Consider the following 16,629-nt stretch of genomic DNA (forward strand, 5'->3'; position numbering starts at 1 on the left):
CTGCTATGTTGCATGTTAATAATAAATCTAATAATCTAATAAATCAATTCTAATGTGATGTCATCAAGTCTATAGGAAGGTTAAAGCAGCTGGTGTACTTGGATATGTCAAAAAATAGAATAGAAAGTATAGATATGGACATATCGGGATGTGAAGCCCTTGAAGATCTACTGTTGTCATCCAACATGCTACAACAACTGCCAGACTCTATAGGTAAACAAAGAAAACTTCACTAAATGCATACTTATTTGGGGCTTGTTGTACTGAGGAAGGGTTTTGCCTAATAAATGGTACTTTGGATTCAATGCTCAAAGAGCCCTGTAAGACTAAAGGAGCAGTATATGAATGCAATAATAAATAAATAAATAGTTAGGGCTCTTATATGCAAGGCCTCTATTGTGCACTTGTTGATTCCTACTCACAGTTGTTTACACATTCTTCAGAGGACATTGTGACCCGCAATTTTGTTTCTATGAATAAAGAGTACTGCCAGTGACTTTTTTAAAGAGGTGGTAATATGAAGCCTTTCATTGTAAAAGTGAAAGAAAGTGTGATTTTCTCTCATGTATTTGCGCTATTTCACTATATTACAGTGCCACCAGGAGGTTATGTAGTGGAAAAGAAGGAAAATAAATGCACTTTGTGTAGTGCTTGAATCTCAGTTCTGTGACAAAACCTGAACATCCCCATGTAGCAAAGCTCAGTTTCCCCTGAATAAAAATTTGGCTACCACTTATCATATCCTGTAGTAAACATTAGCAACTATCCTTCAAACATGACACACTGTTCTTACGTTAGGTACAAATGCAGATAAGTCTTGCTTCACAGCACAGAAAAGATGTTCCTGGTTAAAATGTCTTTTATCACATTTTCATATACACGTACTTGTCTATAGTGGCTGTTATTTTTTAAAGCTGCAACCTTTAACTTGAGAAAGAAATGGATACAAGACAAAATCTGGAAGTGGATCAATGAAAGGAAGGTAGCAAAATGCTGCAGAGACCAAGCATGGACACCAGGGGAAGTAGTGGAAGCAGCAGCAAAATACCAAAAATTAGATTGGAAAGTGAAGTGTACCTGCAGGGAAGATAAGACAAATTGGTTAGAACAAAAAGGAGTGGAAGCCCAAGAAGCAGCCTTAAAGAATGATATTAAAATGCTCTTCTGTATAACCCAAAATTTTACTGGTTTCTGTATGAAAATAAATGTGCCCATTAGAGAGAAAAGTGGGAAAATACTTGGACAAGAAGAACAGGGCAAATGTTGGGCCGAATATTTTAAAGAAACATTAAATCAGTCCCACCCAGCAATAACTCCTAACTTCAGCAGTCTACCTCCAGCTGATCTGGATGCAGATATGGGATTATTTACTCAAGTTGAAGTGGAGGAAGCTATACATACACTGAAGAATAATAAAGCACCTGGACTAGACCAGATATCAGCTGAGTCTCTGAAATATAGTGGTAACATGGTCATCTGTAAGCTTACTAAGCTGTTCAATGACTGCTGGAAAAATGAATGCATCCCAAATGATTGGAGAAAAGTTATCATTATTAAAATAACAAAAAAGGGCAATTTGAGTAATTTTAACAAATGGAGAGGTATTACACTCCTCTCAGTCCCTAGGAAAGTGTTAGTATTGTTCTTTTGAAAAGACTGCAAGATAAGATTGACCAATGTTTGGATAAAGAACAAGCTGGATTTAAACAGGACTGCTCGTGTAGTGGACAGATCTTTTCCCTGTGAAATACTATTGAACAAAGCATTGAGTACCAAAAACCACTGTTAATTAATTTCATTGATCTTAAGAAAGCATTTGACTCCACCAGCAGGAAATCATTATGGAATATATTGCAAATATATGGTATTGCTAAGAAATATGTCAACATTAAAAAAAAAACCTTTATAATATTTCAAGATGATGTGGGAGAACTGGAAATGGCACCACTGATTTTTTCACAATTGATACCGGTGTCAGGCCGCACTGCATATTATCCCCATTTCTATTTTTGATCATGATGGGTTATACCGTGAAAAAAGCAATGAGGAACTCAGACTGGAAACAGGAAGGCAATTTGACCAATCTGTATTTTGCTGATGACTTAACTTTACTTGCAAGTACTACAGCACAGCTGAGAGGCATGACACGGACACTGGAAACAGAAGCATGTAAAGTGGGCTTAAGAATTGGTGAAGATAAAACCAAGCTAATGCAATTTGGCAGCACTCAAGATAGCACCCCTCTAACAGCAGGAGGCCAAGTTCTAAAATTTGTGAAGCGATTTAGTTACCTTGGAGGTATTATGAATGCAGATTGGGGTGGGTGGGCAGAAGCAGATGTGAAATGCCATATAGTTTGGAGCTCATTCACAATAGATCTTAAAAGTAAGTGCAGATTATTTATTTATTTATTTATTTATTAAAACATTTTTATGCCGCCCCATTCGCCGAAGCCTCGGGGCGGCTTACAACATAGATAAAACAAGTTAAAATCCATATAAAATAATCTTAATTAAAACTCACATTATAAAATAAGCCGCCCTGGCCAGATAAAATTCAATTGTATTTAGCATTTAAAATGTTGCTTAAATAAAAAGGTCTTAGCCTGGCGCCGAAAAACAAATAACGACGGCGCCAGGCGGACCTCTCTGGGGAGCGCATTCCATAACTTAGGCGCCACCGCTGAGAAAGCCCTTCTCCGAGTAACCACCCTCCTAATTTCTCTCACGGAGGGCTCCCGGAGAAGGGCCTCTCCCGCCAATCTCAGGGGGCGACTGGGCAAATATGGATGTAAGCGCTCCTTCAGGTAACCAGGACCCAAGCCGTTTAGGGCTTTATAGGTCATTACCAACACCTTGAATTGGGCCCGGACTTCAATGGGGAGCCAGTGAAGCTGACGGAGAACTGGCGTCATGTGAACATAACGTCCAGTCCCCGTCAGCAGCCTGGCAGCTCTATTCTGAACCAATTGAAGTATCCGGACCGTCTTCAAGGGTAGCCCCACGTAGAGCGCGTTACAGAAGTCAAGACGGGAAGTCACCAGCGCATGAGTCACTGTTGCAAGGCAGTCGTACTCCAGGTAGGGGCGCAGCTGATGAATCAGCCGAAGCTGGAGGAAAGCGCTCCTCGCCGCTGTTGTCACCTGAGCTTCAAGTGAAAGCTCCGGGTCGAGGAGCACTCCCAAGCTGCGGACCTTGTCCCTAGGAGGGAGTGCAACCCCATTCAGGACAAGGTTCAGGTCACCTTCTCTGAAGCCCGAACCGCCAACCAACAGGACCTCCGTCTTGTCTGGATTGAGCTTCAGTTTATTGGCCCTCATCCAGCCCATTACCTCGGCCAGGCACCGGTTCAGTACAGCCACTGCCTCACCTGGATTGGTGGAAAACAAGAGGTAGAGCTGGGTATCATCAGCATACTGATGGGTCCGCAGCCCACACCTCCTGATGACCTCTCCCAGCGGCTTCATGTAGATATTGAACAGTAAAGGGGACAAAATGGAACCCTGCGGTACCCCATGGCAAAGCTGCCATGGCGCAGAGCCATAGTCCCCCAACACCACCTTCTGGAATCGGTCGTTGAGATAGGAGCGGAACCACCGCAAAGCGGTGCCTCCGACCCCCAATCCCGCCAGCCTATCCAGAAGGATACCATGGTCGATGGTATCGAAAGCCGCTGAGAGGTCCAGGAGAACCAACAGGGACGCACTCCCCCTGTCCTTCTCCCTGCACAGGTCATCGTACAGGGCGACCAAGGCAGATTCAGTACCGTACCCGGGTCTGAAGCCGGACTGAAATGGGTCCAGATAATCAGTTTCATCCAAGAGTGCTTGGAGTTGTCCCGCCACCACTCGCTCTAACACCTTGCCCAGAAACGGGATGTTGGCCACTGGTCTATAGTTAGCGGCCATCCCTGGATCCAGTGACGCCTTCTTCAGGACCGGTCGGACTACCGCCTCCTTTAAAGGGGCAGGCACCCGACCCTCCCTCAGAGAAGCGTTAACCACTTCCAAGATCCAGGTTCCAATCCCGTGCTTGGAATCCTTTATTAACCAAGACGGGCAAGGGTCCAGAAGGCAAGTGGTAGGACGTACTCGTCCAAGCACCTTGTCCACATCATCGGGCCGCAATAACTGAAATTCATCCAATAATTCTGGACCAGACGGCAGCGTTGGTGTCTCCCTTAAAACCTCTGAATCAATAGTGGAATCCAGCTCGTGACGAATCTGAGCGATTTTCTCCCTAAAATGCTCGGCAAAGTCGTCACAGCGGGCCTTTGAGGGTGGAGTCAGCTCTTCCTTTGGCCCTGGGTGAACCAGGCCTTGCACCACTCGAAAGAGCTCCGCCGGACGGCATTGTGAGGAGGCAATGGAAGCGGAGAAGTGTCTCTTTTTCGCCGCCCTCACCGCCACAGCATAGGCCCGATAGTGGGCTCTTAAGTGTGTTCGGTCAGATTCATCACGTGATTTCCTCCACCTACGCTCTAGCCGTCTCCCAACCTGCTTCATTGCCCTCAATTCTGGAGTGTACCAAGGGGAAGAGCGGGCTCTGCCCGGTGGGAGAGGACACTTAGGAGCGATCGTGTCTACAGCCCTGGTCATCTCCCCATTCCACAGTTCAACCAGAGCCTCGACAGGAGCACCCGTCTTGTCAGCCGGAAACTCCCCCAGAGCCTTCAGGAATCCTTCCGGATCCATCCGGCTCCGGGGGCGGACCCACACAATCGGGTCTGCACCCTTACAGAGGGAGATGTCGCTCTCGAGCACAAACCTCACTAGGAAGTGATCTGACCATGACAGGGGAGTCAAGCATAAATTCCTCACCCTCAGACCACCCTCTTCCTGCCCCGTCGAGAAAACCAGGTCCAGAGTGTGTCCATGTTCATGGGTCGGGCCGGTGACATGTTGAGACAGCCCCATGGCCGTCATGGAAGCCATGAAGTCCTGAGCCGCCCCGGTCAAACTAGCCTTGGCATGGATATTGAAGTCCCCCAGGACCAGCATCCTGGGGGTCCTCAACACCAGGTCCGAGACCGTTTCCGTCAGCTCAGGCAGGGAGACTGTTGGGCAGAAGGGTGCACTAGGTGGTCAGATGAGGAGAGGAAGACCAAAAAAGACCTGGAATCAGAGATTCCAGAATGACCTAAGAGGTATCAACCTTGAATGGAAGGATAAAGAAACTGTTCCTGTAGATCAAACACTGTGGAAGACATTTGTATCCCAATGTGCCCTGCACAGCAGATAAAGAAGAGCCTTTAACATTTTTAAAATCACAATACGTATATGAGGAACAGAGGAAGCTAATTTATGTTGAGTCAGATTCTGAGTTCAGCTAGCCCGGGATGGTCACCACTGATTGGTGGTGGCTTTTCAAGGTTTGGGGCAAGAATATTTTGAGTCTTACCTGGAGATAACAGTGATTGAAATTGGTATTAGAAGCACATGTGTGAATTAGTTTCCTGTGATAAAGAAATGCCCTAGAATGACTATTATCACATTACATGAGATTCATGTTTCAGATATACGCATGAAACCACATATACAAAAATAAAATGTAAGAATTTACTTTTGACAGTTTGAATGTTCTCTATTTGCTGAATTAACAATTATATTGGAAAATTGCAACAGCAAAAACTTTTTAAATGTTTGGAACTGGTACCTGCTCATCTCTGGAGGGGGAATCATAGAACTGGGTTTCCAGGTGTCCTTTATGAAGATTATCCTTTATTCCCTTTCATTCAAGTCACTTCTGCTTCAACAGACCTCCTATGAATAGGCATCATAGCAAACAGTACTAAGAGCTCTGCAAGGTGTTGCACTTTGTACCACAAAAGTAATTATATGAAATACAATTGCACTTTTCTTCTTAAGTACACTAACTCTCATTTACCAAAGCTCTCTCTCCCTCTATTTCTTATTAGGGCTTTTAAAAAGACTTACAACTCTAAAAGTAGATGACAATCAGCTCACAGTTTTGCCCAATGCCATTGGAAAGTAAGTGGAAAACAATTTATATACTTTATATGCATGGATATTTGGTACTGAATCCTAGTGGGGATTAATCCCTAGTAGATGGTGGAAAATATATCCCACGGGGCATGATTCACCAAGGATAATATTCTTCTTATTGTCTTTGTGCAGTTCTGGGGGACCCTGAACTGCAGCACCCTTTGTGTGTGTGTTTTTCCCCAATGTTCACCTTAGTTCTCCAATATCCATCTTATTTCTCCAACATCCTTATTTCTACATCATCCATCCATCCATCCATCCATCCATCCATCCATCCATCCATCCATCCATCTTTAGTGCTAGGGAGAGTGTTCAGCTTCTGTAAGAAGCTGATCTATTGTTCTGGTAGTCTCCTTTAATGCTTTCAAATGGGTGTTTCTCATGCAGTAGGCATGTTTTCAAGTATTTTTCTTGTGGCAGCAAACAACTGCGCATTGATAGTCAAGGGGCACCAATGCCAGTGTCCTTAAGGACCCAGGGGCAAAACAAGTCTGTTCCATTTCAGTTCTGTCCATGTAGTTACTAACTTCAGAGTCCATACTCTGGATTAGCAGTATCACCTAACATGAATGTAACAACCATTGGATAGTACTGATTATTTTGGTAGGCTTTTGACTAGAATATGGAACTGAGATGGCTTTGATCACATAGACTGAAAAGCTACACTGGAACCAGATGGTGGGGCTGGAATGTGCCCCAATAAGTTCTTCCAGAGCATGACCGTGGTATTCTTCTGTTTCACCTAGCATGTTGGGCTTTAAGGACATTATACACTGGTTCTGATCCTCTCTGTCACGTTGTGTACAGGAGCTGGGGGGAGGGGGAGGTCTACTTTCTTGTGCACAGTTTCCTCTTGTGAAAAACGCATGGATCATTGTAACTTCCAATTTGTATGAACATGTCCCCAGTCCCAGTTGAAAATATGAATGGCACAAATGCTACGAATGCTTCATTAGCCCAAGCCTGTCACAGAAGTGAAAGGCACATCTGTCCTTTAAATGGATGTGCATTCAGTATCCCAAAGGTCTCCTTTGCACATCAAACTTGCCATGCAATTTATGAGGTGGGGAGAAGTGGGGCCCTTTCATTCTGAATTCTCATAGTTGGCAAAACACTGGAGCAGCCCTGTGAGATGCTTGAAGTCTGCCCTTTCTTTTGGATTAAATTTCCAGCGTTTACACATGATACTATACATCACAGAGAGACACTTGGGTTGGGGGGCAGTCCCTTCTGGGCATGATGGAAAACTTCACTGTTGCCCATGCCTGGATAGTAGTTCTGGCTGTACATCACAATTTCATAGAGGAGGATTCTGAAAAACCAGACATCAGATTTGATGGAATAGCATCCATGGGAAAGCATCTCTGGTGTTATCCATTTGTAGAGAATGTTGTGGGACTACTTGAGATAAACATCATCCTTTATGAACCTGGGCATCCCAAAATCCCCCACTTTGCAGATGTTTTCTCCAGTCAGGATGTTCCTGGCTGCCAGATCTCGGTGGATGAAATTTTGTGACTCTAAGTAGCACATCTCATCAGCCACTTGGTATGCCATGTCAACCAGCTCTACCCTTTGGGAGCTCAGGGGAGTTCTAGCAGATTCCCTTTGCTCATGATGTCTGTGATGATGTTTGCAGGATCGCCAAAGGCAGAGATCACATAGAGGGAATGGTTGGGGGCTGCTTTTCAACTAGCCTTTGGCCCGTGGTATCTCACAAGGTTCTATCTTGTCCCACATGTTATTCATTTCATGTTATTGTCTACATGAAATGAATGGGAGAAGTAATGTAATTTAAATTTTAAGTGAAATTTAAGATATTGATTGCTCTTTGTCCTCCTGAGACATCTCTACTTCAATTGCCTTCTATGGTTTAGGAATCCGTCTTAGAGAAGCTAAAGCAGCTGTTTCTAATGGCACCAAATAACACAGAAAAAGTCAAAAATATTTGATATAACTCAGAAATTGAAAGTACAGATCTCACCCTCTCAGTGCAACATGACCCCTCTCCTTGATCTAACCATTGTCCTTAGAATGGCATGCCATGAAGGTACTTGCCATCATTCATGTGAGTTTTGTGACTGACTTTTTCTATCACTGAACAGCATCTTCATACAATGCCCTCACTGGCCTCCTACAGAGAAAGATAGTGAAACTCTCCTCTTCAGTATGTAGAAATAAGTAGTTAAGTCAACTTTTATTTAAAGTTTTCTTACAAAATTATGGTTCAAATTCACATAAGAGTGAAACAATTAGAACAATCAACAAAGACTGGCCATAAGTCAGAGGCACTAGCCAATCAGTACTGGCCACTACTGGCTTCTGAATATTTGCAAACCACTTTCTGAATTTAAAGTAGGAAAAAAATGAAAAACTTGTTTTTTTCAACAACTTAGAATTCTTCTAAATCAGCCATACAAACATTTCCCCTTAATGTTTTCATGCTAATTTATGTGTCCATTTAATTTTGTTTTACCTTGACTTTCAACTTGAAAGCCTTCAACACTTCAAGGCTTCCTGTACCCCCACCAAGAAATAGTAATAAATTTAGAACAGCCACTTCTGTGTACCCTCCCTGATTGTTCTAACATAGTTTTACACCATCCCCTACCCTTTGCCAGTCCCCAGAACCCCTGTCCCCAGTCTTACTGTTGTGAGAGGATACGTGGCAGTGCATATGGTGGAAAGGCCAGTCCTGGTGGCTGGTAAGCAAGCCAATTCCAAAACTTGAAAGGACCATTTTGAGTACATACAGAAGCATCATCTCAGGTTGTCAAACTAGCAAGTACAAATTAGCATTTGCTTATATCAAATATACCATGTGGTGGAATGGCACCATCTTATTATACAGATACAAACCTACCATTAACGGGCCACTCCCAGTCACTTTCTCACAACTATTTCTATCTTCAGAGTCCTAATGACCTAAATCTTAACATTTTCAAATACCTTTTGTAAATTCTGTAGGTGTTTCTACTGAATATTTCAGATCAGAACCTCTTTTTAGAGCCTTGATGAACATGACTGGCAAGAATCTAGTAATTATGATTTGCGTGTCATAATTTATTAATTTGCAATGACCAATTGGCTTCATTTTTATATTGCAGTTTAAAAAGCAATTACTTCCTAATTCCTCATAACATTATTTGTATATAAATGTTTAAGTAATGAATAAATTTGAAACAGAACTTTGCTCTAATCCTGAATACGTTTTTGATCTACAATGACTTTTCTGCATGGAAACAATGGCATCAAATTGTTGGTCCTCCAGCTTAGTATTGTGCAATCAAGCCTTTCCTAACCTAGTGCCCTCCAGATATGTTGTCATCCAGTATCTGGAGGGCACCAGATTGGGAAGGGCTGATCTAATCTGACTGTTGAAGGCTTTCAAAGTCTCAAGCAAAGGTCTTCTGTCATTGACTACTTGAGATCAGTGAAGCAGAGATGCCACAGGATGGACTTGGGAATTTCTGAATGCAAACTCTGCTGTTGAGCTATAGCTTTAAAACAGAAAGAAAAATCACCAGCTATACATGGTTTTCTTGGGCAGGAAGGAAGGAAGGAGTCCTTCCTTCTCATTAGGTGGCCAAAGTATTTGAGTTTCATCTTCAGTATCTGGCCTTCTAAAGAGCAGTCAGGGTTGATCTCCTTTAAGATTGACTGGTTTGATTGCCTTGCAGTCCAAGGGACTCACAGGAGTCTTCTCCAGCACGGTAATTCAAAGGCCTCAGTTCTTCGGCACTCAGCCTTCCTTCTGGTCCAACTTTCACAGCCATACATTGCAACTGGGAAAAACATAGCCTTGACTATACACACTTATGTTGGCAGGGTGATGTCTCTGCTTTTTAGTATGCTTTCTGGATTTGCAATAGCTTTTCTCCCCAGGAGCAAGCGTCTTTTAATGTCTTGTCTGCAGTCACTGTCTGCAGTGATCGTGGAGCCCCAAAAAATAAAATCTGTCACTACCTCCATTTCTTCCCCATCTATTTGCCAGGCAGTCATAGGACTGGATGCCATGATCTTAGTTTTCTTAATGTTGAGTTTCAAGCCAACTTTTGCTCTCTCTTCCTTCACCCGCATCAAGAGGCACTTTAGTTCCTCTTCACTTTCTGCCATAAGAGTGGTATCATCTGCATATCTGAGGTTGTTGATATTTCTCCCAGCAATCCTAATTCCAACTTGTGATTCATTTAGCCCTGCCTTTCTCATGATGTGCTCTGCATTTAAGTTAAATAAGCAGGGTGACAGTATACAGCCTTGTCAAACTCCTTTCTCAATTTTGAACCAATCAGTGGTTCCGTACCCAGTTCTCACTGTTGCTTCTTGACCCGCATAGGTTTCTTAAGAGACAAATAAGATTGTCTGGTACTCCCATCTCTTTAAGGACTTGCCACAAATTGTTGTGATCCACACAATCAAAGGCTTTAGCATAGTCAATGAAGCAGAAGTAGATGTTTTTCTGGAATCCCTAGCTTTCTCCATGATCCAGCGTATGTTGGCAATTTGATCTCTAGTTCCTCTTCCTCTTTGAAATCCTGCCTGTACTTCTGGTAGTTCTTGGTCCACATACTGCTGGAGCCTAGCTCGTAGGACTTTGAGTATAACTTTGCTAGCATGTGAAATGAGTGCAATGCTGCGGTAGTTTGAACATTCTTTGGCATTGCCCTTCTTTGGAATTGGAAGGTAAACTGACCTTTTCCAATCCTGTGACCACTGTTGAGTTTTCCAAATTTGCTGGCATACTAAGTGTAGCATCGTCTTTTAGGATTTTGAATAGCTGAGCTGGAATACTGTCTCCTCCACTAGCTTTGTTGTTGCTCAGACTTCCTAAGGCCCATTTAACTTCTCATTCCAGGATGTCTGGCTTGAGGTCAGTGACCACCCCATTGTGGTTATCAGGGACATTTACTCTTTCTTGTACAGGTCTTCTGTGTAATCTTGCCACCTCTTCTTAATCTTTTCTGCCTCTTTTAGGTCCTTGCCATTCTTTGCATGAAACGTTCCCTTCATATCCTCAATTTTCTTGAAGAAATCTCTGGTCCTCCCTATTCTATTGTTTTCTTCTATTTCTTTGCACTGTTCATTTAAGAAGGCATTCTTATCTCTTCTAGCTATTCTCTGGAATCCTGCATTCAATTGGGTGTATCGTTCTCTTTCTCTTTCTCCCATGCCTTTCACTTCTCTTCTTTCCTCAGCTATTTGTAAAGCTTCCTCAGACAGCCATTTTGCTTTCTTGCATTTCTTCTTCTTTGGGATGGTTTTAGTTGCTACCTCTTGTACAATGTCGCAAACCTCCGCCCAGAGTTCTTCAGGCACTCTGTCTATCAGATCGAATTCCTTAAATCTACTGGTCACCTCTACTGTATATTCATCAGGGATATGATTTAGGTCATACCTGAGTGGCCTAGTGCTTTTCCCTACTTTCTTCAATTTAAGCCTAAATTTTGCAACGAGAAGCTCATGATGTGAGCCATAGTCAGCTCCTGGTCTAGTTTTTACTGACTGTATAGAACTTCTCCATCTTTGGCTGCAGAGGACATAGTCAATCTGATTTCTGTGTTGACCGCCTGGTGATGTCCATGTGCAGAGTCGTCTCTTGGGTTGTTGGAAAAGAGTGTTTGCTATGACCATCATATTCCCTTGACAAAATTCTGCCAGACTTTGCCCTGCTTAATTTTGTACTCCAAGGCCAAACTTGCCTGTTATTCTGGTTATCTTTTGGCTTCCTACTTTAGCATTCCAATCCCCCATGATGATAAGGAAATAATTTTTTGGTGTTAATTCTAGAAGGTGTTGTAGGCCTTCATAGAACTGGTCAACTTCAGCCTCTTCAGCATCAGTGGTTGGGGCACAGACTTGGAGTACTGTGATGTTGAATGGTTTTCCTTGGATTCGAACTGAGATCATTCTGTCATTTTGGAGATTGTATCCCAGTACTGCTTTTCCTACTCTTTTATTGACTCTGGAGGCTACTCCATTTCTTCAGAGGGATTCTTGCCCGCAGTATTATACCTGATGATCATCTGAATTAAATTCACCCATTCCTGTCCTGTTTAGTTCACTGATTCCTAAGATGTCGATGTTCAGTCTTGTCATCTCTTGTTTGACCACATCCAGCTTGCCTTGATTCATGGATCTTACATTCCAGGTTCCTATGGAGTATAGATCTTTGCAGCATCGGACTCTCCTTTCACCACCAGATACATCTGCAAATGAGTGTCCTTTTGGCTTTGACCCAGTCACTTCATTCTTTCTGGCGCTACTAGTACTAGCCCTCCACTCTTCCCCAGTAGCATATTGGACACCTTCCAACCTGAGGGGCTCATCTTCCGGCATCATATCTTTTTGCCTTTTTGTACTCTCCATGGGGTTTTCATGGCAAAGATACTGGAGTGGGTTGCCATATCCTTCTCCAGTGGATCACGTTTTGTCAGAGCTCTCTGCTATGACTTGTTCATCTTGGGTGGCCCTGCACAGCATTACTCATAGCTTCAATGAGCTACGCAAGCCCCTACGCCATGACAAGGCAGTGATCCATGAAGGGGTTTCCCATGATAAAGAATATTTATTGAAGTGTTGGGAGTCTTATCTATCTGTTCTTTTTTTTTTTAAATCACAGAACTGAAGCTCTATGTCCACAGTTCAGTGGATGCAAAAACTCTACATGTACTTTTCTTTGAACATGTACCTTTCTGTTCTTAGTAGGAACAATGGACTTGTCTTAGTTGCTGAAGCTATTAAAAACTGGGTTTGGAATTTTACTATAATTTTATGGCATTTATTATGATTTATATTGTATTCACCTGTTCACCATCTCCCAAAGAGCTACAGATTTTAGGAAGTATGGAAATAAAATTATTAAAATGATCTTGGAGCTGCCTCTCTATTGATATGAAAAACACAGCTCTCAAGAGTGGAGTGTCTGTGTGTACTAGAGGGTCTGCACACACAAAGTTTCTCTAGGTTGGACTTCTGGGTTAAAAGAAAGAAAATCCCTTTAAATCAACAAAACTAGTATTTTAGTGTGTGCTTAATTTCTACTGGAAACTTACTGTGCATAACTTTCTCTGCTCTAGATCACGTTAAAACAAGTTTTATTGATTTTAATGGAATTTACTTAACATGGATGCTATTTACGACTGAGAAGGTATTTACAACAGTCTCTCTCCAAAGGAATTGGAGAGACTTTCTATTACACTTTGAAATTAGTAAGTTCAGTAATGAACTAATAATTTACAGAGCAGACAACTCTAGGAGCCTTTATATAAGATAGCATTGACTATTGAACATATTAGTATGGATGCCTTTGAAATCACAACGTGCTTTGTCATATTTCAAGTATTTCCCATCCTAGGTACTTGTTGCCTCTGAAAGGGAACAGCATGCAACAGTTATATCTCTTGGCTGGTTGTAGAAACATAGAAACATAGAAAACAGAGCGAGTCAGAAGGGGTCTCCCGGGCCATCTAGTCTGACCTCCGGCACCAGCCGGCTCCACTCACAACATGTCCACCATGTGGACATCCAGCCTGTCCTTGAACACCTGCACTGATGGGGCCTCAACCACCTTTCGTGGAAGCCCATTCCACACCCTCGGGGTCCTAAAAGTGCTTCCTGGCATCCAAATGGAACCTTGGCTCCCTGAGATTTCCTCCGATGGAGCTCATCCTGCCTTCCTCTGCAGGGGAGAACAGGTCTCTACCCATCTCCATGTGACATCCCCTCACATACCTGTATGTTGCCAACATATCCCCTCTGAGTCTCCTCTTCTCCAGGCTGAAGAGACCCAGTTCCCTCAGTCTGGCCTCATACGGCATCCCCTGCAAACCGATGTGACCTGGCTGTCACCGCCGAGTGAGTCTCCCAAGTAATATCCGGGAGACTGAAATCTCCCATAATTACTGTGTCTCTCCCCCGAGATATCCTTAGAATCTGGCCTGTCAGGACATCATCCAGGGTCTCCAGTTGACCTGGAGGGCGATAACATACCCCCACTGTCAGGTCTCTTTCCCTGTCAAAACCCCTAAGTTTCACCCAGACTGCCTCTACCGAATCCCCATCTGTGCTGCATTCTATCTCACTGCATCCTATCCCTTCCCTGATGTATAAAGCCATGCCCCCACCTCTCTTTCCCTTCCTGTCCCTTCTATAAAGGTGATACCCTTCTGTGTTCACATTCCAGACTTGCCTTTCATCCCACCAAGTTTCTGTGATTCCCACCAGATCATACCCTCCTATTCCCAGGAGAGCTTCAAACTCTTCCTGCTTATTACCCATGCTCCTAGCATTGGTGTACATGCACCTCAACTCCTTCCCACCGCTTCCTTTCCTTGGAGTTCCCAGCCTCCTCCTTCCTCCCATCCTCCCTGATACCTGGCCCCTCTCTGTAGGAGTCCTATCAGTCCCTGTAGTTTCTCTAAAACCCTGCTCCCAGAGCCCTGATCCTCCCCCCACACTTGTTCAGTGCAATTTCAGTATCATTTGTATAGTTTTTAAAGGCAAGTGTACTGCTGTAGTGTTTGCCAGGTGGTCTAGTAAAGCACATTCACCTAAGTCTGCATTTGCTTGTGTCAGCACAAGCCTAAAATGGATCTAGACCAATTTGTCTGAATATTGCCTTTAGAAATTATCACTTCCTCTGGCTTGAATGACAGTTTGGCAGCCCCAGGCATAAAATAAGAAGCCTAACAACTGTTCCACTGTTCTGTTTCCAGCCCACTTCATTGATCACTGTGCAGCTCTAAAAAGGATGACATACTTCACTCCTCCAGGCTAGTGTAGTCTGATAGTGATGGGTTGTGGGGGATTTGGAGAAACAGATGGGTTGTGGGTTGTAGGTCACCTGTTTTAGATTCATTGGTCTGAGGGACATTCAAGATACATAGCTGAAAAGACAATAGTTAAAGGCCTTATTGGGCAATTATTAGTTTTACTTATTCAGAAAAGGTCAGTGCTTTGGTCACTTGTAAACTATGGTCATTATGGTCACTTGTACTATGTATTTGTACTATGTCTTTTCTTGGGAAGTCAGTGTATGCCATCTTGCCTTCTGCACAATATAGCTGGTATCCAGCATTGTCCCGACTCAGTATCCCTTTCTTCATTTAATTAGCAAATTGATTGCTTATTAATTTGTAAAATAGTATAAAATATATATTAAAATCCAATATACACATTAATATAAACAAACATGCTGAATGTAAGTTTCTAATTTTCAAACCCCAATACTGAATTCCATTTATCAGGAATGCTTAAATTCTTGGCAGGAAGATACTTAGGTTTACCAAATAAAATCCTTAAATGCTTCTAGTGGCAATTCTTTCTTTGTGGAATCTTTTTTCCAGCCCTATATGGAAAGATACTTCTTAGCCCGAGAAATGAAATATGTTCTATATTTATAAAAAGTTCAGGATTCAGATAATAACAATCAATGGAACAATCAGTTAGGGTAGAATACAATTACGCCCCAGCACTAGCACTAATGATGTTGTACTAACACAAACCAATGCTCAGACTATATAACTAGCACTTGCTAGAGCAATGAGAAGTTGCACTAGTGCATATATTAGAAATTGGTACTGGGAGAGGGTTTGCCGCTTTTTGCTAGAGCACATACTGGTGATACGAGATTCCAGTTTCAGTTTCTAGCATTCCTGCTCACAGAATGTAATCATTTGACAAAGATCGTTTCATTATATGATAAAATAAATAGTGTGTGTCTGTTTTGTGTGATCTATATAGGGCAGGAGACAAGCACATGTGTCTATTATTTTGTCTTTTACAGATGGATTAGATTTGCTGCCACACATATAAGTAGGGAAAATTAGATATATGTGATTGTCATTCTTAACTGCATATTATTTTGACATGGCTTCTCACATAAATCTTGTTGCAGAAATCCTGTAAGTTTTCAGGGAAACTTCCATTGGACTGTAGAGTGCTGGATGGACCATTGCTCTGCATTAGTTAAAAAGCCATAGCAAATGTATTTCCATTATGGTGCTTCAAGTATATAATTGTGCTGTAACTATAAAAAACATATCTGATAATTGATATTGTCACCTGTTGAAAATCTTACACCTTTTGCATAGTTTGCAAGTCTGGAATGCTAAATCAGTGAAAGTAATGATTCATGGCATTGTAAAATAGACTAACAAATGTACTTAATATTTCAGTTTATCTTTATTAGAAGAATTTGACTGCAGCTGTAATGAACTGGAGTCTCTACCTCCCACCATTGGCTACCTGCACAATCTGCGAACACTAGCTGTTGATGAAAATTTCCTGCCTGAATTGCCCAGAGAAGTAAGATTTTATTATGAAATATGATGTATTTGAAAATTCCAACTTGTCACTGGAAGTACATTTTCATTGAAATCATTATTTTCAAATGGTAGTTTGCCCTGCCTTCCTTAATGTTAACTGATAAAATAATAAAATGTTAAGGTATATGCTACAACAAAGTCCCCGTGAGGGCTTTTAAGTAATGCAGTCTTGAAGCCCCTTATTGCTTGCTCATGGATTTCTTTAAAAAGAGCAAGATTTATGCAGAAATAAGGAGCACCAATTTCTAGCTCTGCTGTTTTAGTTCCTAGCAATATCTGCTTGGAAGTTCTTGCCAGGCC

General features: G+C 42.4%; 1 protein-coding gene across 1 annotated transcript in view; it reads left to right on the plus strand.

Moving 5' to 3' along the window:
* Window positions 1-16,629, plus strand: part of LRRC7 (leucine rich repeat containing 7) — a 188,112-nt gene that overhangs the window by 97,873 nt on the left and 73,610 nt on the right. The window contains exons 8-10 of the mRNA XM_044440627.1: window positions 69-213; window positions 5,917-5,989; window positions 16,180-16,309. Coding sequence (XP_044296562.1) covers window positions 69-213; window positions 5,917-5,989; window positions 16,180-16,309 — 348 coding nt within the window. The remainder of the gene's footprint in view (window positions 1-68; window positions 214-5,916; window positions 5,990-16,179; window positions 16,310-16,629) is intronic.

This window comes from Varanus komodoensis, unplaced genomic scaffold, assembly GCF_004798865.1.
Source record: "Varanus komodoensis strain SLA01 unplaced genomic scaffold, ASM479886v1 scaffold1, whole genome shotgun sequence".
NCBI lineage: Eukaryota > Metazoa > Chordata > Lepidosauria > Squamata > Varanidae > Varanus > Varanus komodoensis.